Below are 24,426 nucleotides of genomic sequence, written 5' to 3'. Positions count from 1 at the left end.
ATTTTTTATAGTTTCAGACACGCTGATGAAGTCCAATAGCTACGTAGGTATTTTGCTTCTGTAGCTGTCAGAGGGCCATTCCAGAGCCTTACCCTTCTGATCCACAGTAATCTTCAGTCCCTTCAGGTGGGCAAATACGCCTAAGTAAGATTATTACTGTGACAGTAAAATGGCTTTTTACAAGCATGATCCCTAACTTGTAGAACCTAGACTGGAACTTAAAGGCAAACATGACAAAAGATGGAAAAGGAAAGGAGCTCCTCTGGAGAGGAGTCAGAGCTTTGGGAGACAGGAACACTAAAATCACAGGTTAAGAAGTGCAAGCATGCCTGCAAGGTCTTGTTTCTCCTACTTCCGTGAATTTAATTTTGTGAAATATCTTTTTAAAGGGTGGATTCTGTTGTAGGAAACCAGAAAAATAGTAGGATTTGTTCAAGACAAAATACATATTGATAGAATCATAGAATCATAGAATGGTTAGAGTTGGAAGGGACCTTAAAGATCATCAAGTTCTAACCCTCCTGTCATGGGCAGGGACACCTCCTCTAGACCAGGTTGCTCAAAGCCCCATCCATCCTGGCCTTAAACACTTCCAGGGATGGGGCATCCACAACTTCCCTGGGCAACCTGTTCCAATCCTTCACCACCCTCACAGGAAAGAATTTCTTCCTAATATCTAATCTAAATCTCCCCTCTTCCAATTTAAAACCATTACCCCTTGTCCTGTCACTACATCTCCTGACAAAGAGTCCCTCTTCGGCTCTCCTGTAGGCTCCCTTCAGATATTGGAAGGCTGCTATGAGGTCTCCCCGGAGCCTTCTCTTCTCCAGGCTGAACAACCCCAGCTCTCTCAGCCTGTCTTCATAGGGGAGGTGATCCATCCCTCTGATCATCTTCATGGCCCTCCGCTGGACCCGTTCCAACAGGTCCATGTCCTTCCTGTCTTGAGGACTCCAAAGCTGGACACAGTATTCCAGGTGGGGTCTCACGAGCGCAGAGTAGAGGGGTAGAATCACCTCCTGTGACCTGCTGGCCACACTTCTCTTGACGCAGCCCAGGATGCAGTTGGCTTTCTGGGCTGCCAGTGCACACTGCCAGCTCATGTTGAGCTTCTCATCCACCAACACCCCCAAGTCCTCCTCCTCAGGGCTGCTCTCCAGCCATTCTCCGCCCAACCTGTATTTGTGCCTGGGATTGCCACGTCCCAGGTGCAGGACCCTGCACTTGGCCTGGTTGAACTTCATGCGGTTTGCACAAGCCCACCTCTCAAGCCTGTCCAGGTCCCTCTGGATGGCATCCCTTCCCTCCAGCATGTCGACCGCGCCACCGAGCTTGGTGTGGTTGGCAAATTTGCTGAGGGTGCACTCTATCCCACTGTCCATGTCTCCGACAAAGATGTTGAACAGCACTGGTCCCAGTATCAACCCCTGAGGAACTCCACTCATCACTGGCCGCCAACTGGACATTGAACCATTGACCACAACCCTTTGAGTGCCTTGCTAATCCCTTTCTTCTTTTACAGAGCCTGGAATCTTGGAAAATGGCCCTGAGCATTGTCTTTCGGCTCTGCTCTTTACATGCCTGTTCATTTGTACTGTCCATTCTGGCATGGGTAACGTACCATCCTGAAGGTACATTTATCACAAATCATCCGCAGAGACAGGTTGTGATGCAGATGTTCCTTTGTTAAGGGCCTGACATAGTCAGTCTGGGGTAACCTTTTAACTGAAACACCAGTTTTCCCAGAGAATGGCATCCACAGTGCTCCAAGCGCAAAAGGCCAGTGATGTCCCGCTTTTGATAAGGGATAACTCCAGCTCTCTCACATCTTAATTCTTAAGGCTCCTGGTTGCAATTTAACTGATATACTTGACAGACAACCCCAACTATTCCAGTCAAACAGATAACGCCTAGCATAACTTAGTTCGACCAGACATTGTGCTGCAAAGCCTTACCTACTGCTTATCAGGACCTACTTAGTGTCTTCAAAATCTTGTTATTCAATGTGCTGCTGAATTACCTTCTAGCTATGCTTGCGTGTGACAAATATGTAACTATTTTGTGATACAAACCACAATCTACTCAGTACTGAGCAAAATGACCTGTCACAAGGTAAACTTGAACCAAGACATCAGGGCCACAGAAATGTTCAGAGGGCTGGAACACCTCTCCCGTGAGGACAGCTGAGAGAGGTGGGGCTGTTCAGCCTGGAGAAGAGAAGGCTCCCGGGGGACTTTATTGTGGCCTTTCAGTACTTAAAGGGTGCCTACAGGAAAGATGAGGACAAGCTTTTTAGCAGGGCCTGTTGCAATAGGACAAGAGGTAATGGTTTTAAACTAAAAGAGGGAAGATTCAGATTAGATACAAGGAAGACATTTTACAATGATGGTGGTGAAACACTGGCCCAGGTTGCCCAGAGAGGTGGTAGATGTCCCATCCCTGGAAACATTCAAGGTCAGGTTGGACAGGGCTCTGAGCAGCCTGATCTAGTTGATGATGTTCCTGCTCATTGCAGGGGGGTTGGACTAGATGACCTTCAAAGATGCCTTCCAACCCAAACCGTTCTATGGTTCTATGAATTAAAAGGCACTTAGTAGTCTCATTTCAGTTTAACCACACTCTTAACGCGGCCACCATGTGCACGCACTAGACAGAGTGCATCCACAAACAGCCGCCCAGCTGGCAGCAGTTCAAGAAGTGAGACCTAAGGCAGTAAGTACACTTTCTCACATGCCGTGTATTCATTAGGCCAGAACCTACAAGGGGCACCAGATATGACCCCGAGCAATGAAATGCCCACAGAACCCACACTGCCAGGCAGGAGAGATACCAGGCAGCCAGTCTCCCATATTGGGCAGTGTCCTTCTGCGACCACGCGCACGGGAGCACACACAGTCTCTCTCCCACAATACACATCCATTCTTCTTTTCCCTGTTTCTCTAGACACGTACATAATTCACCGTTTCCTCCGGGGCTGAGGAAGGGGGCAAGCCGCAGGCCTCCCCCCGCTGGAGGGGCCGGGGGCGGTAGCATTACGGCAGGCCCAGGGCCCCAGCCTCTCCTCACGCAACCGCCGTGCCGAGCGGCCCCAAGGCCGGGGGGCGGAGAGGGCCTGGCCGTGCGGCCGGGAGCGTGTGCGAGCGGAGCGGCCAAGCTCCTCCCCGCCGCCGCCCCTCCGCCGCGGGGACGTGCACTCGCTCGGCGGGCCATGGAGGCGGCGCGGCGGCGGCTGCGGGCGGGCGGCGGGGCGAGGGACCGGCGCTCCGCGCTGTTGCTGGTGGTGGTGCTGGCGCTGGGAGCCGAGGCGGCGGCGGAGGCGGAGGAGCCCCGGCGGCAGCGGGGGGACGAGCAGTGCCATTACTACGCGGGAGGCCAGGTCTACCCGGGAGAGGCAGCTCGCGTGCCCGTCACCGACCACTCGCTCCACCTCAGCCAGGCCAAGAGTAGGTGCCGGGCAGGGCTGGGGCTGTGGCTACGGCTGCCGAGGGAGCGGGGAGAGGAGAGGAGAGGCGAGGCCCCTGCGGCGGGCGGCGGATGCCAGGCGGGCTCCCCGCGTCGCGCTATGTCCGCAATGCGCCTCCAGTGGCACCACGCTGAGGGGGATGGAGGGAGGGAAGGAGGGAGGGGGCGGTGGCCGTGGGGCCGTTAGTGGCCGCGAGGCCGTTAACGGCCGAGGGGCGGCGGCGGCCTCCCCGGGCGCGGGTCGGGAGAGCGACGGGCAGCGCCACGTCAGGCCGAGCGCACGGCAGGGCCGGCTTGCGGCCCTCCCTCCCGGCATCCCCGCCGAGAGCAGCCCCCGGCCCGCCATGGTCCCCCCCGCCGGGTGACCGTGGCCGTCGGGGGTGTCCCGGAGGAAGCGGCGGCTGCGGCTCCCGGATGCCTTGCCTCCGGGAAAGCGGGCTCGGGCCGCAACGGCGGGCGTGCTGCCTGCCGGGGGGGCTCGGCGGGCCCACGGCGCCCCTTCCATTCCTGCCTTTTTGTCGTGGTAAATGGGCAGCCAGTTCAGGTTCACCAGTTCAGTTCTGGTTTCACAGAGGTTCAGCCAAGGGCTGTGGTTCCAGAAACAGCGACCGAGCAAAGGGAAGCGCTTTAAATACTATCCAGAAGTGTTTTGTTGCTGGCACTGTGGTTAGGAATAACTGAACGGTCACCTCTCATAATGTTTACCAGTTATTACTGGGCTTGGCCCATCACTTGCTTTTTGTGCCTTACTTTTGTGTCTTGTGATTTAAATACTTTACAGCAGACCTAGGTGCAAGCATCTTTAGTCGAGTTACAGTGAGGTGTTGAGGGGCAGCTGTTCAAGTCCCATTTTGCAGAACAGGGAAAGGAGAGGAGTCGTGTACAAACCATCTCTGCTGTGAGAATTTACAGCTTTAAGTCCTTTTTCTCTGCCAAGCCAGGGCATGACTTCCATTTTAAACATTTGCAAACAGGTGCTCGAAAAAAAAAATAAAATATGGAAAACCAGCCAAGATATTTGTAACCAATACTGTTCCGGTTTTCTTCCCTTTGTAATGTAAGTTACTACAGTGTTTCAGACAAGTGTTTTTACACAAAAAAAAAAAAATTACCTTAATTTAGAAAGGGATCAACACACAACATATTTTATTAAATTTCTTTTCATTCTCCCTCCTAATCTGAAGGTCAGCTGAAGAGAAAGTCTTGCTGTAAAGAGATTAGAATTGGGGTGTCACTATTTTGTGAAGAGCAACATATTTGAAAAATTTTGGAGAGCTCAAAATAATCCTTAATCCTTGCATTCACTTGAAAATAGTCCCATACCTGCAAAAACATTAGAAGTCTAGGTCTTGAAATCTCATCAGAAAGAATTCTGCAGAAGTCTTGAGAGGAAGAAGAGCATTTCATCAAAAAATGTAGACTGAAATTATCAGTCACACCTCCTAACTCTCTGTACTTGTATTGCTGCGTCCCTTGTGGGTTAGATCAAGTGAAACCAAAGCAGACTGCCTTCCTGCTCAGGGGCACAATCTGATGATTTGAGTTATTTTTTGCAGTCTTTGTACATCCTTACTAACTATATTCTGCAGCTGTGGGTTGTCCTAAGAAAAGGAGAGCCCAACCAAGAGAGTCATCATCCAGATAATAATTAAGATTCCATATATTTTTCTCAGCAGCATTTCACTAATTTCCTGGAGCTGTGTGTCAATGTCCTTGACATCACAAGTGTATTCAGGTCACCTTGTATCTGCAGCATATGCTATCCTTTGTCTCCAAATTCACATTACTATGAAAATAGTACATGGTAGAATAATTTTTAATATTTTAAATTCAGAGTTAATCCCTTTTGACAAGAATAGTAAATACATTTCATGCATTTTAATTGGATGCTTTTTTAAACACTACTATCTTCAAGTTACAGTTTGCTTAGGAGTTGTAATTTAATATATATGTACTGCATTTTTAGATATTTGTCTCTAAACATGTTGCAGCGTGTATTTTTTGTGGACTTAAATTCCAGGTATTTTTTCATGCCTGAAAAGTAACCATATGAATTTGAACCATCTTACGCTTCTGGTTCACAACAGCTACTCATAACAGAATAGTGAGAGTTCCTGAAATCTTAAACAGCTTCTCCTTCACTCTAACAGATGTTCTGCCATGAGCTGGCAGTGCACACATGGTTTGTTCACTGTGCCCAGATAAGGTTTGTGTGGCCTTGATTATCAGCAATCTAGAGGGCTCACGTATAAGCAGAAGTTGGTCAAATTATTTACTTTCCCTGTGTACTGAAACCTACGTTTCTTCATCATCCTGAAACCTCTGCCAGCTGTGAACTTTTTAAAGTGGTAAAAAAATTCCATTTTTTAATTGCAGTAGGTTGTTTTTCAAGCAAAAGGAAGAACAGTTGTCCTTGCACACCAGGTAGCTAGTGAACAGCTTTGTTTGAACACATGCTTTGTATTCTGACTTTTAATTGAACATCCTTTGTCTTTCAGTCTCCAAGCCAGCACCTTACTGGGAGGGAACAGCAGTCATTAATGGAGAGTTTAAAGAGCTGAAATTAACAGATTATGAAGGAAAATATCTTGTCTTCTTCTTCTATCCTCTTGACTTGTAAGTAAGACCACTGTAGGTTTATCGAGACAGAGTGCAGCTACGCTAGACTCGTAATTCATTAGTTTTTCTCTTTTTTTGAGGTCTTGTTCTTTTGTTTAGTAAGGGTTTGGAGGAGAAGAAAGGAGAACAGAAGAAAATATATTCTTGCACTTTTGTTTTCATCATGCATTGGTAAAATTGTAACACAGTCTTTGTCCTAATAAGCATGTCCACTGATTTGTGCCCCCTCCCAAAAAAATATCTTTCAGTCTGTGGTACCCAGTCAGGCAACTTTTGTATTCTGTATGATGCTGTAAATTGCTTTGGCAAACAAGACAGCATCCCTTCTATATTTTCTAGAGTGTCTGTAGCGTGTCTAAGAGATGGCCTTTTCCCTTTAAGCTCATCCCTTAACATCCTAAGAACACTTCCCATTGCCTTCATTTATTTGGAATGCAGTAACCTCACTGGTTGAGTGAAAACATCTCTGCTTTCTACCAGACAATCCCATTCTCTTCCACAAAATGAAGAGAACAGAGATGCATAACTACCTTAATATTATAAAGGAAATGGCGTTACTCTTGGCGTTTAGCTTCAAGACTCTAGAAATTGGGATCTTTACCACTTTATATCTTCTGTAGTGGAAAAAGTTCAAGTCAAAATAGTTAAAATTTGTAGACGTGCACATTAACAACAAATTATAGTATGTTCCTCTGGAAAAAAATGGCATATTGTGCTTAAATTCAGCCACTAAATATTTGTAAAATCCAAAAGAAAGTAACTGTAAAAACACTTGTATCCAAATTGTAATCTAACTGTAGGATTATAATCTTCTTCAGTAATAAACGGTTCGTAACTAAGCTAGAGTCTGAGCCTGGAAGATTTATCAGGCAGCATTTCAGTTAAGAACTTGAAGAAGGAATAAAAAATAAGTGAAGCTGAAATCATTTATGATAAATCCACAATTTTAAGTTAAACGGAGAATTTGCTGGTTGTTTCATGAAATTTTGACTTTATCTTGTCTTAAATTTTCTAGTACATTTGTATGTCCAACTGAGATAATCGCCTTCAGTGACAGAATTGAAGAATTCAGAGCAATAAATACCGAAGTAGTAGCATGTTCTGTGGACTCAAAGTTCACTCACTTAGCGTGGTATGTGTCTTATCCTTGTCTTTCACTGAACATTATTCATGGGTCTATCTTGGCTGCAGAACTGGATCCCCAGATTTTTAGCCTATGAAGGTATATCATAATGTGTAAAAGCGTGATGCTATTGATATAAATGTTTAAAATATTTTTCAGTGGTAAAAATTTTTAACCTTATTGTGTGAAAGTACCTTTATCTTTGAAGCTCGTTTAATATGTATTGCTTGAAATATATCATGTCTCAGTCCAAAAAATACTACAAATATAAATTAAAAAAAAAAAAAAAGAGATAGGGATGCAAGTATCTGTAAATGCATCACACTGTCCCAATTCATGAGCACATTGGTATAAAACAAGTAAGATTGATAAGAAAGAGGTCATTATTAATGGTTGTGGCCAAAAACTGCAAAAGATCTACTGAACATTTTGCTTGAACCATAAATAGCATTTATCTCCCTTATGTGCAGAACAAAAAAAATAGTCGCTTGCACTAAATCCTTCTGTCCATACTCTTCTGGTTTGTGACTTCTGCCTTTGTGTAAGGAATATAAATCTTTATAAGACATACATCTGTATCTCATTTCTTTCAAAGGATTAATACTCCTCGAAAACAAGGAGGACTTGGACCTATGAAGATTCCACTTCTTTCAGATTTGACGCACCAAATTTCAAAGGATTATGGAGTATATCTGGAAGATCAAGGGCATACACTTAGGTATTTCACTTAGTTACAGCTCTTTTCTTTTTTTTTCTTTTTTTTTTCTTTTTTTTTTTCTGGGGTAGAACTTTATATCTGAAGAAGCATTTGAAATTTTTTGAGAGCAATTTTTACTTGGGGATTCGTGCCAAGAGACAAAATAAATATTGAAGAACACAAAAAATTTGTCATAATAAGGCAGAACAGGGGTGGAGGTTAATATCCTGTTTAACAGCAGTCATCAGCAGATACCTGGGGCAGGGCAAACACATAGAATTCACCAGAATTGCAGTTACTTGGGGACCTCCCAAGTCCAAGTGGAGTCAAGACTAAGGGTAACTAATGGCCTCAAGAGATACATCTTTCATAAACTTGATTTGTTGCTTTTGGGATCCCTGTAACATCACGGCATCTGCAACCTCCCGTGGCAGGACCTCTCAAAGCTTGGTTTCATGTTCTGCAGGGAAGTGTCCATTTTTGTTTTTAACTTACCCTCAGCTCATGCCATTTGCTACCGCAGGCAAAGAATGGTAGGTTAGTGCTATTCCTAGTATTCTAGTTAGTAGTATTCTAGGGCGGTGGGTATTGTATGGTGTTTGCAGAGATAGAATTCCTCCCATCCAGCAGACATAGAATAGTGTGTTAACACAATGCTGTAATTAGTTCTGTTTTCTAACACACGCACACACTAAAATGTTTTCACAGAGGCCTTTTCATTATCGACGATAAGAGGATCCTTCGACAGATCACAATGAATGACCTTCCTGTCGGGAGATCAGTGGATGAAACGCTTCGTTTGGTACAAGCATTCCAATACACTGACAAACATGGAGAAGGTGCTCTTTTAAGTATTTCATGTTGAAGATTGCTTTACTTAGACTGGAAGCTGTATTTGTAGCTTTTTGGAAGAAAGGTACTCAGTAGCGTTAGAGACTAGCCTCATGCAGTGAATGAAGTGGTTTGATTGCTCCGCTACACAAATCTGTGGTCCTGGTACCTCTGTAGGTTGTTTCTAGTGTAGTAATCCCCATTTTGCTTCAGATCCATGAGAATGCAGATAGAGCATTCCTCAGTCATAATTAAGACATTATGTGCCATCTGTCACAAGCCTTACTCTGCATGAAATATGAGGCCCTGAAGAATCAGGCCAAAGATTTCAGTGTGTTTTGGCGTACTAAAATAATTGAGATGCAGGCCATCCTTGTCCCGTGTCATTCATTGAGGATCTGTGACAAGTAACTGAGGGTGTTTCACATCAAGATACATGGGGAAACTGTGAGAGTTTGACCACCTTTATACATGGTTTTTTACAAGCGCTATGTGATCATCTCCCCCTGACAAAGAAGCTTTCACTGGCTTCAGATCATTACTGTGTCTCAAGAATTCATATTCTCCCAGTTCAAGCATAGGGTGAACTTTTAACATTTCTTTAAATTATGTGTTTAAATAAACACATCCATTTATTTAAAGATTTTTTTTAAGTATTAATATACGTGTTCAGCAGCTTAACTTCCCTTTCAACTACGTTGCACCTGGCATTTGAAAGTACCTTTATCTGAAGGTACAAATCATTATTATGCTTTGCTGTACAGATCTGAAAAGATAAATGCTGCTACTTAGGCTCTGCACGTTTAACTAAGGAAATTTAGCCTCTAAGTTACAAAGCTGTCTTACAGAACGTTGATCTGCAGTGTGTTTCCAGAGTAGCACATTTCTTTCCAGCTGTAGGTAGAATCTCACCAGCTTTTGCATGAATGCTGAGGAGAGCCTCCCTAGGTGCCTTACTGGATTCTTTGCACAGAACAGGAAAAATAGTTCTCCACAATTCCTAATTGCATTTGTGGTGTTTTGTCTGACAGCGTGCTTTAGAGCAGTGTAATACGGCATAACCCACTGGGCTAAAGCCTCAGACGGAGAGCTCTGAATAGACAGGAGCGTCACTCCAGGATGTGCAACTGTACAGGTGGTCAGAGGGCGCTCGGCCACGCTGTGTGTTAAGCACACGCTATAATCCCTTTCCTCCTGAGCAAGGCTTCAAATAAAAATCGCTCCATCTCTTGTGGAATCTTTGAACTGATTTCTTTTCTAGCAAATTTCCCCTAGCCTTGGTTTTAAAGAAAGAAAGATAGGTAGGTCTCTGTGTAGCCACCTAAATTTTATCATGAAACTTGTTTCTACTAGAATAGGCATTCATTCTCAGATACTGCTATGCCAGCACCTTGTCTAGAAGGTTACAAGAATTAAACCAAGGCATAGACATCCCTCCAGAGAGACGCAGTTTCCAGTCACCAGAAGTGGTAGGTGGTATCAGGTATAAAATGTTATGACACCATCCCACGTATAAAGAAAACCGCGTATTTAATAGTTGCAGATATTTACGTGTGACACTTGTGTGCTGGTTTACGTCAAGTGCAGAAAGAGAATATTAAGTTCACAAAAGTAAGTGTTCGTAAAAATACTTTTACTAACTTTGTCCTTTTATTTTTCCAGTTTGCCCTGCTGGTTGGAAGCCTGGCAGTGAAACAGTAAGTCACTGTTTATATTTAAATGCATGTACTACTGAAAAAACACTCAGTTATCCTTTCCACTAAAGCCAAATTCAAAATCTTTGCAACTTTGAGATGAGTAAGAACGCATTATTATAGTTGCAGCTTTTGGATTACTACCGATTTCGTTAAGAGCTCATTTCCATTTCATTAGGAGCTCATTTCCCTCACCCTAGACATATTCCAGTTGTTTCAAATTCCCTGTGTATGAACAAAACTCTCTTGAGCAGCAATGAGTTCATGATCAAGAACTTTTTTTCCTGTTAACACCTGATGAGAGGAAGTTGGAAACTCTTGAGTCTGTCCTATCTTCTCGGTTACTTGTCTGTATAAATTCTTGGCTCTGTCCAGTCTTCCTGTGGATCCTAGGCACTACCCCAAAAAAAAGATACAAGTTCCCAGGCTGCTGTAGTACCTGACAGAGCCAGTGTGCCACTATCAGAACTCCAGCAGAGAGCACTGCTGGGCGATAGCTCTTCCTCCTTTGTGACTCCGAGCAGAAAGAGCCAGGGGTCAGATAAACACCCACTGAACTTGTTTGTGTTCTCTGGGCTTGGATCGAGCCTCAGCAGAATAATGAAACTTTCACTAGAGGCCTGAGCCACCTAGTTCAGATGAGGTCACTGGCATTTATTTGAGCATCTGGCTTTCTCCTCAACCATCTGGTGATGACAGGGTGGTGTTTGTTTAAGAGCTGGCTCAACAAAACACAGGTCCCAGCAGCCTTTAAGCATAGTGAGCATTGTGATTAATAGTAAAAACAGTGGAATGTTAAACCTGTGTTTCTCCTGGATGTGAAAACTTCCCAGGACAACTGGAAGCTAGGAGTCACCTCTTTCAAGCTAGCAGGAGAGTGTCTTAGTGAGGGAAGCAGGATATCAAGACTGTAAAATGAAAAGAGGGCTGGCTGGTCTAACAGACATATTTTGGCACTGCAAAGTTCTCCATAACCATGGAATACCTAAATAATATGACATTGACATATTTTCTAAAAAACAGTCTTACAATGTTGAAATTAAAAGCTCCAATACTACCGGTTTAAAGATCTAAACCAATACGTAATCATTCTCTTTCTCCTCTGTGCAAAAGATGCAGATAATTTAAATAGCAAAGTAGTTCAAAAAGACTTTCTTGAAGATATAGCTACACCTTCTAAATGTGTTTGATTTAATTAGATCAAACCAGAGGAAGCCATGAGAGTGTGGTGGCCAAGGGAAGAACTGTAAGTAAATTTTAAGACTCTTAATTACAGACATTAATTTATTAAAGCATCTTGCTTTTGGGGCCAGCAACATTAAGTATGTGCTCCCAACTGTCAAAATTCTTCCTTTGGTAGGCTGCACTCTCTCTTCCCCCAATTAGTGAAATCTTTCTGCTACTGCTGTTAAACGGTAATATAGTATCAAGTCAACTGATAAATTACCCTTTGGTGTTGCTTTGTGGGTTGGCCTTAGCATCATATTATGAAATACAATGCTGTTCTGGTTTTATAGTTTGTTGCATTTGCGTGGTTTTGTTTTTAGACTAACATTTTCATTTTCTTTCTTGCACAGATAATTCCAGATCCAGCTGGAAAACTGAAGTACTTTGATAAACTAAACTGAAGCTTGCTTCTGCTGGATTACATAGGTCACGTTCAACTTGATTTTTGCCAATAAAATGTCAATAGTTTTGTTACTTTCATGCGTTTGACTACTATGTAACTGCAGTAGACCATTAAAGGTCTCCTTGCTTAAACAGGAGTCTAACCTGTGTGAAGCAGGGGTACCTTATTATTAGAGAATGTTTTTGTGAAATACATGTTTTCCCAAAGTTTACTTCTCTTAGCATCTCAGGCTTAGATTCGTGACTTTTGCTATTGATAGATTACTTAATTTCTGAAAAAATCTTGTCAGCTTGGTCACATACTCAGAGCTACAGCTAGAAAAGAGCCACTTGGTTACCGTACGTTACTCTCTAGTTCAGAGGCAATAGCAGCTAACCCGAACGCCAGAAACAACTTACAGTTGCTGAATTAAATTTCCAATCTGTCCAAAGCTGGAAAACATTTTTAAACTACTAAGAACATACCCTACGCTACATAAATCAGTACAACTGCACTGAAAAAAATACGGCTATGCCAGTTCATGTGGTTCAAGAACTGAACCAGTAATTTTTTCCATGCTTGTATTTGTACTGTACGTGCTAATAAGATCGATTCCATTTCACATGGCCTGAATTTTTTCCCTGGCCCTACACTGTTAACAGCTGTACATAGTGGTTAGTGTCCTGCGCTGCTCCGCTCATTAACGGTGGCTCCTAGTTTGAAGGGAGTAGGTGTAGTCTTTCCCAAGATTAGTACTGACGTGTCCAGTGACTATAGAAACTCTTGTGGCTCACGTACATGAATTTCTACTTTCAAGGGAAAAGAACATCTCTGTGTAGGACATCATACTTGTGTGCACTGGAGGTCTCTTTCCTAAGAATGTCTTCTCTTGCTCCTTCTCACCTCTCCCTCTTTTTAACACGGTGTTTTAGTCTGTGCAACTGGAAAAACAGCACCTGAAGTCAGTGTCAGCCCTTCACCAGGGCCATCCTTGGAAAGGCTACAGAGAAGGCTTCTTCCCTGCCCCACTCCAGCACTGCTTCATTACTCTTGGTTGGATCCCTCACTCGTGAGAACTCGCTTCCTTTTCCCCTACCAGCCCATACAGTTCCCTTCCCCATACACAGACGCTTCCGTACAGCGCTGCAGAACTAGAGCAGCAGCTGCGTTCTCACCGTAAAGTTCCCCAGTTTTCTAGAGCTCAGTGAGGATTGAGCAGCTTTCCTCCGTTACTCGCTGCAGACAGAAAGCAGAGGGGGCTGCTTGTCTTTTGCTCAGCTCCGATGCAAAGAACACCTAAGCACGTCCCTGGAGCAGGGGGAACCACAGCCAGAGCAAGCAGAATTCCATCAAGCCCCAGCCCCCTGGTCCCTGCGAGGCCTCAGGGAAGGAGGATTTCCTGATCCCATCCAGAGGAGACCGAGGCACCGTTTTGGGGAGGCCAAATGCCAAAGGCTGGTGATGTGCTGCTCCAGCCCATGTGATCTCAATGACCAGAGGGCAGCACGTAGAGAGGCAGCTTCTCACATTACTAGGCTGTAAATCAGCCATGTATTTGAAGAAGGGCTACCAGAAGCTGTTACAGTAAGTTTGAATAAGTAATTTTAATTCTTTTTTTTTTTTTTTTAAAACACAGAAAAATAAAAACGTTTAAAACAAAGTGCTTCTTCGGGCCCTGAGCTCAGCCAGTCCCACAGAAACGGGGCCTGGACCTATATGATCTCTGACATCCCTTCCAACCCAAACCATTCTGTGATAAATCTCCTTTTATATCACCATTATCTACTGAGAGGGTTAGGAGAGGCAATCCAGCTACCACAGACTTCCTCTTCCTTGCTGTATTCCAATATGCAATGGGCACAAAACCATTTACTTCCCACTACAGAGCTGCGGCCAATTACACAGGTAAGTTCACTATAAATGAAAAGCATTTCATAGCAAATTTCATAGCAATACCTTTAGGCTTGTATGGTAATGATCAGTCACTTGGAGCAGTGACAGGCTGGTCATTAAGCTGCAATATAAACTCAATGTTATTTACTACATTGAAATATTTTCATTCTGAATGTGAGATCTGAGAACAATTTTCTCTCACACACAAAGGTATACAGCGACGTGCATAAATAATACCCTTGAACAAAGATACATTTAGCCTATGACAGCCCATCAGAGAAGGCTATATCTTTTTGTTTATTATATATACATATGTAAAAGATATAAAATATAGTATACACACACATTCTGTATGACTGCACATACATTTCTACAACTACTGTGATTGTGGCATATGATTAAGTTATCATGAACTTTGGAAACACTAATTCTTCTAAGCATTGTCGTCATTTGTGGGATTTGCTTTCTTCACTGTATCCAGAGGTTGTGATGTCACGCCTCTCTCTCTGCTCTTTGTCTCCTCTCCAGTCCCTTCCTAAAGGCTGAAGTTTAAAATGATGATAAATTCCTAACTAAATGCAGCTGAAAATACAGTAGAGGAAAAACTTGGTACTCCCTTAACTTAGAAACGTTATACAAAGTGACCCAGGTAGGACCACTGGGTCAATGATAAAAACCTGCAAAGAGTCAGGAGTAATACATAGTTCTAAAACAGATCCCTCCACTTCCCGCCTTCCTACTTATTTTTTAATAGCCAGCAGTGACCCATGCAGCGAGGGAAGAAGCAGCTGGGATAGGATTTCAGTTCTTTATTTGTGTGGTCAGTCAAGTCTATTCAGCTTCTCAAGAGTTTTAAGAAGGAGAAAACCAGAAAATACAATACATATTCATGGTATCATAACCACTAAATAAAAAGATTGTAACATCATAGAGCTCAATCAGCACTGGCGTGTGGCTGAAGAGAGAAACTCTGCGTAAGGAACCAAGACCTTACGATCACTGCAATGCATTAATCTGACCCGGATCAGGCAACACCCCCATGCCTCCACTGGAAAGCTCTCTAGCTTAGAAACACAGGCAGCCAAATCCTGCTGGTTATTACAGTGCTCGCTCTCCTCACACAAGCATCAGCTCACAAGCATCACACCTCACATCAGCTGTTTGGAGCCATGAACTTCACGCTGTCCTAGCAGCAAAGGAAGCTGGCCCCAATTGTGAACTTCTCAAAACTTTCTTACTCAAAAATAAAATTTCAACACGTTGCTTTATTTTATCAACCTGGTTCATGCATCTGTGCCAATTCACATCATTTCTACTTGCTGCTTCCTGATTTGAAAAGATTTTAAACCCCGCAGGGAAGCCGGAGCCTTTTGTGCATTATAAGACATGATGTTTCATCAGTTTAACCTACAATTGAGCCTAACTACTCCTCTTTGGGTGTCTTGATGAAACAGGGGATCAGTCTTGATTTGAAGGCACCAGAGGTCCAATTTTGTGCTTGTGACTAATCACCCTCACTGCTAAAAGCTGATGCCTCCCATCCACTCACCTTCCTTATTTCAGGATGTTGGGCTTTACCTCCCAGGTATTGGAGATTATTAAAACTTTCTCCACTACATTAGAAGCACTTGAGTATCAAGTACAATTTTTTCCTGTTACTTACATGATACAGTTAGGTTCACCGTGGTGTCCCCTCTGTGCTGGGGATTTACTCTTCTTCACAGGTAAACTTAACAACCTTTAAAGCTGTGCAATACTCGTATTTCATTACAGTTTACTAAGGAACCAGAGGAATCCAGTTGAGGATGTTGTCCTCTAGCTGTACCACCCCTCAGTGGGATAAAAATCCTCCCGCCATCCAGCAGCTGACTTGGAAGCTGCTCAACACAGATTCTCTGGACCCCTAACTCCAGCATCAAAGATAACCATTACCATTTGAGAAGCATTTTACCTTTCCTGCTCCCAGTCCCTAACAAACCAAAACATTCTGCTCTACAATGCCATTTCCCAGTCCTATTCAGTCTCACCAGTCAGATCTCTACTCTACAAGCCATTCGCTAAGGAACTCCCAGTTATATCAAAAAAAAAAAATCCCAAGTTAGAAGAAGCTGGCAAGGACTGGCTATACGCAAACAGAATGTCAGAAGAGACCATCTGGTCACCTCAATTCACTGCAAAAATCAGTTTCCTCCCAAGGGAACATGAAACCATCCAAATAGAAGCTGTAACAACCTTGTAAAATCCCAGCTGACGGGAAACACCTGCTTTACGTTGTGCACACACTAGTAACTTCTGAGCTTATGTTGCTGCCCAGAGGCATGTGCCCTTGTTAAAAAAAAATAAGACCCTAAACCTAATTTACACAAGAACATTAAGTCAAACGGCTTCGTCTGTGTGTATCTACTTATTGCACCCTATTTTTCTGACAGAACCTCTATCCCTTATCAGGGAAACACAAAGAACTACAGGAAAGAATGCAGATGGTGACAAGACAGCAAAGGTCATAATGAGATCTCTCAAAGCAGACAAAGAGAAGTTATCTAAAGCTTAAGATGGTATTTTTTCAGCCTTTTTTCCTAGCGTCAGCATGTAAAAATAGATTTCAACAAATCCTAGCAGCAGAGAATAAAAAATCCAAATATATGCAAATACATAAATAGCACTAAAAAAGATACTTTTTGCTGTGGGGTTTGGTTTGGGGTTTTGGTTTGGTTTGGGGTGTTTTTTTGTTTGTTTGGGGTTTTTTTAAGTGTTGCAAACATCTGTCTGTTAGCCATCCCTGATGACAGCTCTTTCCAAGACAGCATGCTGCTACACTGCTGATGCAGCAGTCGGTGTGTGTCAGATTTCTTTCATGGTTGCAGCAAAGTGTCGCTTCCCATCTAAATACAGCATGGACTCTGCAATAAGATGGAGAAAAAAAGAGAATCACATCAGTAACTTAGTGTCCTGGTTTGAGGTAAAACAGAACTAATTTTCTGTTCAGTAATTTCTCCTTTTTAGCTGGGCCTCTTCTAACTAACTAAACTCTGAAATTAACAGCGTATTGTTCAGAAACTGCTCACTCTCACAGTCATAAGACCTGATAATACCAAGGAATGGTATGCAGAGAGGCCCTTGCTTATACTAATTGCTATAACAACCAAGGTCAGGTAAATTTGTTATTTGCCCCCTTGGAGGGTCAGAAACAGAAAAGCGTAGAGGGGTCACACCTGTAGGGAGGAGCGGACAGGACAGGTGACCCAAAACTGACCGACAGGGTATTCCATCCCATCTGCATCATGCTCAGTATAAAAGCTGAGGGATCAAAGGGTCATCTCTCTTCCTTCAATGGCCAACATCTGAGGAGGATCCTGTCTGTTCATCTGCCTTTGATCCCAATCTGAGCATTCCTGACTCCAGATCTGGAATCCAGCTCCTGTCCATCACCGAGTCCAGCCTGGGACTTTCCCCTGTGCCTGCTGGTGACATGATCATCACCCTGGGAGCTTGATATGGTTTTGTATATACTGTATACTTTTTTTTTTCCACTTTTTTTTTTATTATTTATTATTTCATTGTTTATTAATATTTTCATTAAAATGATCTCTTCATTTCATAAATGAAGAGATTCATAAATCTCTTCCTCTCCTCTCTTTTCCTTAGAAGGGGGAGGGAGGAGCCATCTGTCGTTCTGATTGGTTAATCTGGTCAAAACCACGACACTTAGCATCAATGCGGGGCAGCTACACAGAAGGGTAAGATTAAGAAGCAATCCACGCTGTCATTAAAGCATAAAATAAATGTGTTTTGCCATGAAATCCTGCTAAATTATTCAAATGCCAATAGTTCGCCTATTAAAACAACCAATGTTTCAACAGAAAGCAAGCCATCTTGTTTATGGAGTTATGACGACAATGCATTAATTGGATACTTGCCTCCATAAGTTTTAGGAACAACCCGTGGGACTTCATTTTCTGATATAAATGTGAAATGGAAGATATTGGTTGTCTGGTGCTCCCTGGTATCTGCATCATAAACCTCACTGTGTACTCGAACCTGGATGTAGTTTTTTTCTGTGTAACAGACCTACATAATCAAGATAAGAGTTATAGTTCGTAATCACTGGCACTGAAAAACTGTGACAGACTTCATTGCACTGTTTAACAAGAAAAGTCACACACTCTCATAATGCAGTTTGTTATCAGTGATTAACAGTGACTACAGCAAAGGTCAGTTCTTCTCCTTTTCAAAAAGACATCAACTCTTACCTGTGCAGAGAGCAGTAATAAGGATCCAACCTCAACTGGCCTCTGAAACATGATATCGTCAACAGATACGATAAAAGGTCTGGAACCCCTGAGCAAAGAAAAGAGAAATTTCTTCTCAAGAATAACAAGAGTGTTTAGAGCAATTTAAAATATTTCACTGCCAGCATTGTAATGAAGGGTAGCTAGAAAACAGACCCGTCTTAAACACAGGCCACAGGAAGTGTTAAAGAATTATGTCATCACTCATGATAAAAATAACTGGAAGAAACCTCTCACATGCATAAAAATACACACTCTCTAAGGACAAGTTATTGCATCATTATTGTATCTTATGACTGACTTACACTTGCTAGGCAATCTTCATGCCATCATTGATTAGGCTTCAATTTTCCAAGCACTGTCATAAAACACTTCACTTTCTATCAGGCTATGCATACTCTATTATTAACCATAAATCTTTGCTAGGTGGTGACCTCAGTCACACTTTCTAAGCACAAGCAGTTACAAGAAGGCGATCAGAAACCATTCCTCTTGTGTACAGAATGAAGACACATAATATTTATTTGACAGAATATCTATTTTACATGGTTAGAAAGAAAACGTATCTTCAAAAGTCAATCTCAATAGCTTGGTAAGATAAAACATAAAAAGGATGTATTTTCTATCTTGACATGTAATGCTTAAAAACCAAGCCCCAAGGAGCAGGATGCAAATCTTTTTGTAAATACAACAGATACTCTAAGTAAAACAGTGCTGTGCACTGATAGTGCAAGATTCTACTAGACAACTAAGTCTTTTCTACTCAGATTGTCATTAGGTTGGTTAGTCTGGCTTCCCAATCTATATATAATCCAGAGCACTATGCACATACATAAATATTGCAGGTCTACAGCTCACCCATAGCTGCAAGCAGTTGCCCATCCCAGTTCAAACGCCTTTCTCATTAGAAAACCCCCAAAGATCCTATTGAAGATGTTCCGTTCCTGTATGTAGAAACAAAAATCAAACTGCTATATTACATACATTCTTTTCAAAGCATTGTGCCAAAGTCTGTGCTTCAATTCACAGTATTTACTAGAACTCCCAGCACTTGAATGCATAAAAAAAAGCACTACTGAAATATATATGCAAATGTACAAAAGCCTGAGGCAACTTTAGAAGCTCATCAGACTCATTTGACAACATAAGGCAAAAACTCAAAATTGTGCCAGCAACCAGAAGCCCAACTTAAACGCTTTGCAAAGGAATTTCTTTACACAAAATAGTCTAGTAAGAAAACAAGGTAATTAAAAGTCTTCTGTTTTGTAGTGGCAACCCATACAGATAATAGAAAATGGCAAAAGAAAGTAAAATCTAAATACAATGCAAGAACTGCAGAACCAAAACAAAATAATGGATTGACTAGTCTTACAAGACAATTAACAAGTAACTGTTTCTGTAATTCTTTAATTAATACTTTTCAAAATACCTGAGGATGGCAAATCTGCAGGCCTTTTAGCTTTGCATCTTCCATCCACACTGAATTGGGTGGTAATTTACGACTCCGGAAACTTACTGTCCTTTGGAAGAGACAATAAACTTTATAGCCCACATTAGCAGAATTCAGCAAGTCAAAAATGCACAAATAGCAAATACAGACACACACTAAAAAAACCAACCAACAAAAAAACACCCCAAACCAGAAATGCTATCACTAAAAGATATTCCAACTGACCTTGAAGCCTTATCTCAAGTGATACTTTGATTTGTTATTGCAATAAGCCTACACTCCTAACTTTTCGAAAACATCTGCTAATGTTCAAGCTTACATGAATGAAAAAACTGAAGAAAGGTACATGAAAGAAAAGATAAATCACAACCACAAAGCACACACCTTTCCAGAAAACCTTACACTGGTTTTTAAGTCATAATATGAATTAAAAGCACACAATGAGCTAACAGAGTAATTCAACATCAAACATGGAGGCGGTTTGAGGCTTTCAAATCCAGACAGAGGGTGTACAAAATACATCTGCTAATTTCAAGGGAAGGCACATCTCACTTTGGTAAACAGCTTTGAAAATAACAATTGTGTAATGTTAGTAAGTTTAAGAAGTTATAAATTATCCACAAACACAACATTGCACTAGTGTCATGAGGCATTGTTCTATCACCATTGGCACCGGAAAATTTCGCACAAATCTCAAGTATAAGAGAAGTACACCAACACTAGTCTCTCTCAAATAACGTTGTCAGATATTATATTTAAAACAGATAGCAAGATTATGTGGCCAAAATATGGCCAATTCTTGTCCTCAAAGTTTTTCTTCCTAGATATTATGGCAGAAAACTCTCAGACTGTGCAAGTCACATGGATGCAAAACCATTCCCTTATTTGGTTAAACATCATTAACCTTTTTCCTCAAGATTTTTCGTACCAGCTTGCTCAGAAGCTCTTTGTACTAACTGTCACTTTCACCACACTTAACATCCTTGAACGACAGAAGACTCTCGTAAGAGGCTTAGACGCCATTAAATTTTATACCTGTGTTTCAAATAAAATGCCCCAGCGTTTAAATCACAAAATGGGAAAAGAAAAAGTGGGTGCTTATTCCAGACTACCCTCTTGCGAACAACCACTCAAAAGGCACACTACTTTTCCCCTCCCTTTCTTGCCTTGTGTCCAATGTATTAAGGAATATGTCATGAACAATGTTTCTTTCTTCTGCAGTGGGAGCCATTTTGAGTAAGGAGGCAGTGCTGAAATCAATCCTCTTCACCTTGTTCACTAAACATTAAAAAGAAAAATCATATTATAGTTCAAAGGAAAAAAAAAAAAAAAAAAACGGCTTGGTTCTGGAGATTTCAACCTGGAATCAGCTCTTTCCTTTTTTCTTTCTCCCCCCTGTAAGTTAAAAGCTGTAACTTCACAGCTCCATAGATTCAAAGAGAAATTTGGCTTTTAGAATTGACTGTATTAAAGAAAAAATTATGCAGAAGTCCACTGTTACCTCACCAATGTGATAAGGACCTTTTATACATGCACTATGATACCCACCACCATCCCAGAGAAAACTTAAGTACTCCCCTCAAAGTACAGAAAAACGTATCAAACAAAAACCCTGCAGAACAATCTTCTTCAGGTTTTGCCAATGGTATAAGAATGCAAATTTATGATAGAATTCATTACCATAGGCCACAATGATTGACACTTTAGCTTAAAAGATCTTCTGTTCGGTTTATTCAGTCTTTAATGTTTCTCTAATTCTCTGCTTTAAAATTCCAGCTTGAAACAAAAGAAGATGGAGCTACACACTCCTTCCCTTGCTCTCCCTGTTTCTTTTTTTGAGTTTCTTTCCAAAAAGAACTTGGGCCCCCAGACAGGTAAGGAGCTGTGACACACCCAGCAGACCCACCATGGGGGCAATCAATCAGCCAGAGTATTAGGGAAGGCTGTGCTGACTCAGATCTGAAGTGGAGCAAGCATCCTGGAAACAGAGAAGTCATGGGGGGCGTGCAGAGCACATCAGGAGTACTCTTGTCTGTCACTTTAGCCAAAGCGTTTCTAAGAATGAGATAGCAGGCTTTTGAACTCTCTTACACTACTGACATGTGGGACAGAACAAAAATCTGATTTTAAACAAATTAGGAGCATTTCTAAGCAGCAGAATTTCTGAAGTCTACTTCCTCCCAGCTACTAAGTTGAACCTGAGGCAGATGGGCATACTACCAGGAAGTATGACATACATTCCCCTTGCTTGAAGATTTCTTCTTCCTCGGGGGTCTCAGGAATGAGTGGATTAACAAATGCTGGCCTAAGGAGGGGAATTTTATTTAGGTTACAAACATTATAAGAATCTGTCCTGTCAATATGTTATAACAGTCTTCCATTTTTGCTTCCATACACGTTACAAGATTAAAAGACATACACTTCAGGTTATGTGGCAGCTGCCAAGAGAATATCATATTTAATTTAACTCTGAAGAGGCAGTTAAGTGACCCAACCACTATCTAGTATAATTGAGAAAGAGTAAGCAATGCATCTATGCTTCTTAAAGAGCTAAAACTGTATCCATGGATTATAATGAAGATTATTCAAGCAGAAAGCTGCTTAGAAACTCAACAAATGAAGATGTGATGACCTAGGATAGTCTGAAAGAGATAGACAAAATTCAAACGGTATCATTCCTCCTGGAATAGAACGTGCACAGTGTCGTAGCTAGCAAGTGTTCTTATAATCTACACCTTCCCATGACACCCTTATCAACGGCCAAAAGCTGTTTACCACATGTACTACTTATCAAAGATGATATGAGGCCGCCTTGAGTACAAATTTGTATGTTTATTTTACTACACAAATAAGTTTACTCTAACCTAATTATATAACAATTATTTCTTTTCACAAGGCAAGGCAAATGCTTATTTTCATGAGCCATTCTTCCCCATAATTTCCAATTATTATTTTTCCAATTCTTATTTTTGCTGAACAGTTCACCTCTAGCCCAAGCCTTTACTTGGGCTGGTGACATGAGGCATGCAGACGACCCTTTTGCTTGGAACAAACTGCTCTTTCCTGGTTTGCTAAAGCTCTGGATTTTGGAGACACACCAGCTCCTTCTCCATCACAGAGCTCATTCTCCCTCTCCTCAGCTCAGCACACATCTACATCAGCTCTCCTGCCCAAGACCCAAGCTGCTGAGATGCAAGTTTGCTGTGGTCCAAAAGCCACACGACCATGTTTCTGTGGCATTATAACAAACCTAACATACCCTTTACCCCTCTATGTTTTTACCTCACATAGAATAAATACCATGCTTATATGGACACAACACCTCAAAAACACAGCTGGCTTGCGGCCAGCTGGCTTGAAGAACAGACACTGAAGTTTGTATCTATCTGCAGAAATTCATATAGGCTTATCCTCAGTCAATCTGGTAGTGTATAACTACATCAGATTTGATGTAATTCTTTTGCAAAATAGGTTCTTAGAATGGGAACCAGAAACATAAGCATTTTTTTTAATGTACAGTATGTTAAAGGGTTTCAAAAAAAATCTTGTAAATCTGAAGGAAACCAACGTAATAACAACTTATATCATCAGGACTAAATAATTATGTCAAGCAAAACCCCAAATTAAAAATTAAACATATCCCTCTTCATTAAATACAGGCAATTATTTAAACCAGTTAGAAACAGAGAAATGTTTACTACTTTTGCAGGCTACAAGAGTGCTAAAGCCATATAAATCAAAACTGAAACTAAGCAGCCTGTTAGCATGATGACTAAGGAATTACAGAGAGAGCGAAACCAGAAAAATAAGAAACTTAATTTTGTTTTAGTTTTCTGAGAACATGTTACTTACTTAACCAAGTTTTAGGCTGAGTTATTCTGATGACACTTATCATGTGTCTTTAGGGAATTAATGGCATTTTTCACTCAAAGGCTATTTAACCATTGAGACTCAACCTCTTCATTTTTTTAGGGCAAGAAAGCAATTCCTTCTAACAACTGCTGTAGAATGCAGGTTGGTTTTTAGCCAAGTCATTCACTTATATGTTCATCAGGCCAGTCATTCAAATACAAGGAAAATCTCTTAAAGAAAAGGGTTAGAACCCAAGACTAACAGCAATTCCCAGTATCATCTGACTGCTGAAATTGATACTTATAAGTTTGCCCCAAAAAAAGTAACACTTGCCAGCAGAAGAGATCGACTAGATGACTTATTTAACATCTACGCTACATGGTTTCTACATATACATACCAGGCCACCATGTTTGCTATTTTTACCATAGCAGGAGCCTGGAGACTATTTTTCTGTCCTACAAATTACCGTTTATTTTCTGGATCCCGGGCCACCATGACAAAGGTTGCCTCTAACACAGGGCTGTAATCACCATCATGTAGCTAAGAGACACAGAAAACAATTATATTTTTAAACTCTAACATTGTAAAATGCGCTCAGCAAACTATTCAGTTGACATCAATTATGCCATCACACTGTTAACGTTGCTTACTTTCACCTTCTGTTACCCCTTCCAAGATCTCTCACAATTGGTCAAAAAAGGAAATAACACAAATTAAAACTCCAGTTTCAGGAATTCTGCAGTGTAAACAGTAAGCAGAGAATGCTTAACTACTAGTTTCAGCTGGGGGGCAGGAGGAAATCAACACAGGCCCTTTATTCTGAGAAATGCCAAAACAATTTGTTGTCAAAACCAAATTGCGGCTAAAGCCAACACCAGGAGGAGTTTCAGACAACAAAGGTGTAA

General features: G+C 41.7%; 2 protein-coding genes across 3 annotated transcripts in view; one reads left to right on the top strand and one right to left on the bottom strand.

Annotated features, from left to right (window-relative positions):
• Window positions 1–3,183: 3,183 nt before the first annotated feature.
• PRDX4 (peroxiredoxin 4) lies at window positions 3,184–12,183 on the top strand. Its single transcript, XM_074168226.1, has 7 exons — window positions 3,184–3,443; window positions 5,961–6,078; window positions 7,097–7,213; window positions 7,800–7,922; window positions 8,610–8,740; window positions 10,395–10,429; window positions 12,004–12,183. The coding sequence occupies exons 1-7, from the start codon at window positions 3,209–3,211 to the stop codon at window positions 12,052–12,054; spliced, it is 810 nt and encodes a 269-aa protein (XP_074024327.1). The 5' UTR covers window positions 3,184–3,208; the 3' UTR covers window positions 12,055–12,183.
• Window positions 12,184–13,662: 1,479 nt separating this feature from the next.
• The window catches only part of ACOT9 (acyl-CoA thioesterase 9), a 29,136-nt gene continuing 18,372 nt past the window's right edge, over window positions 13,663–24,426 (bottom strand). The window contains exons 9-16 of one of the 2 annotated variants that reach the window (XM_074147451.1): window positions 23,988–24,061; window positions 21,905–21,972; window positions 20,834–20,945; window positions 19,647–19,737; window positions 19,076–19,161; window positions 18,179–18,266; window positions 17,846–17,996; window positions 13,663–16,828 (exon numbers count right to left, since the gene is read on the bottom strand). In XM_074147451.1, coding sequence (XP_074003552.1) covers window positions 16,770–16,828; window positions 17,846–17,996; window positions 18,179–18,266; window positions 19,076–19,161; window positions 19,647–19,737; window positions 20,834–20,945; window positions 21,905–21,972; window positions 23,988–24,061 — 729 coding nt within the window. In that variant the 3' untranslated portion in view covers window positions 13,663–16,769. The remainder of the gene's footprint in view (window positions 16,829–17,845; window positions 17,997–18,178; window positions 18,267–19,075; window positions 19,162–19,646; window positions 19,738–20,833; window positions 20,946–21,904; window positions 21,973–23,987; window positions 24,062–24,426) is intronic. The other variant, XM_074147459.1, reaches the window with a different exon arrangement.

Source organism: Numenius arquata, chromosome 1, assembly GCF_964106895.1.
Source record: "Numenius arquata chromosome 1, bNumArq3.hap1.1, whole genome shotgun sequence".
Classification (NCBI taxonomy): Eukaryota; Metazoa; Chordata; class Aves; order Charadriiformes; family Scolopacidae; genus Numenius; species Numenius arquata.
The sequence above is the reverse complement of the archived record's forward strand: the minus strand, read 5'-3'. Positions and strand labels throughout refer to the sequence as shown.

Coding starts and splice junctions, on each gene's coding strand:
- PRDX4 (XM_074168226.1), top strand. CDS start 3,209: ATGGAGGCGGCGCGGCGGCGGCTGCGGGCGGGCGGCGGGGCGAGGGAC. Junction 6,079..7,096: donor TTCTTCTATCCTCTTGACTT/GTAAGTAAGACC, acceptor TAAATTTTCTAG/TACATTTGTATGTCCAACTG. Junction 7,214..7,799: donor AAGTTCACTCACTTAGCGTG/GTATGTGTCTTA, acceptor TTTCTTTCAAAG/GATTAATACTCCTCGAAAAC.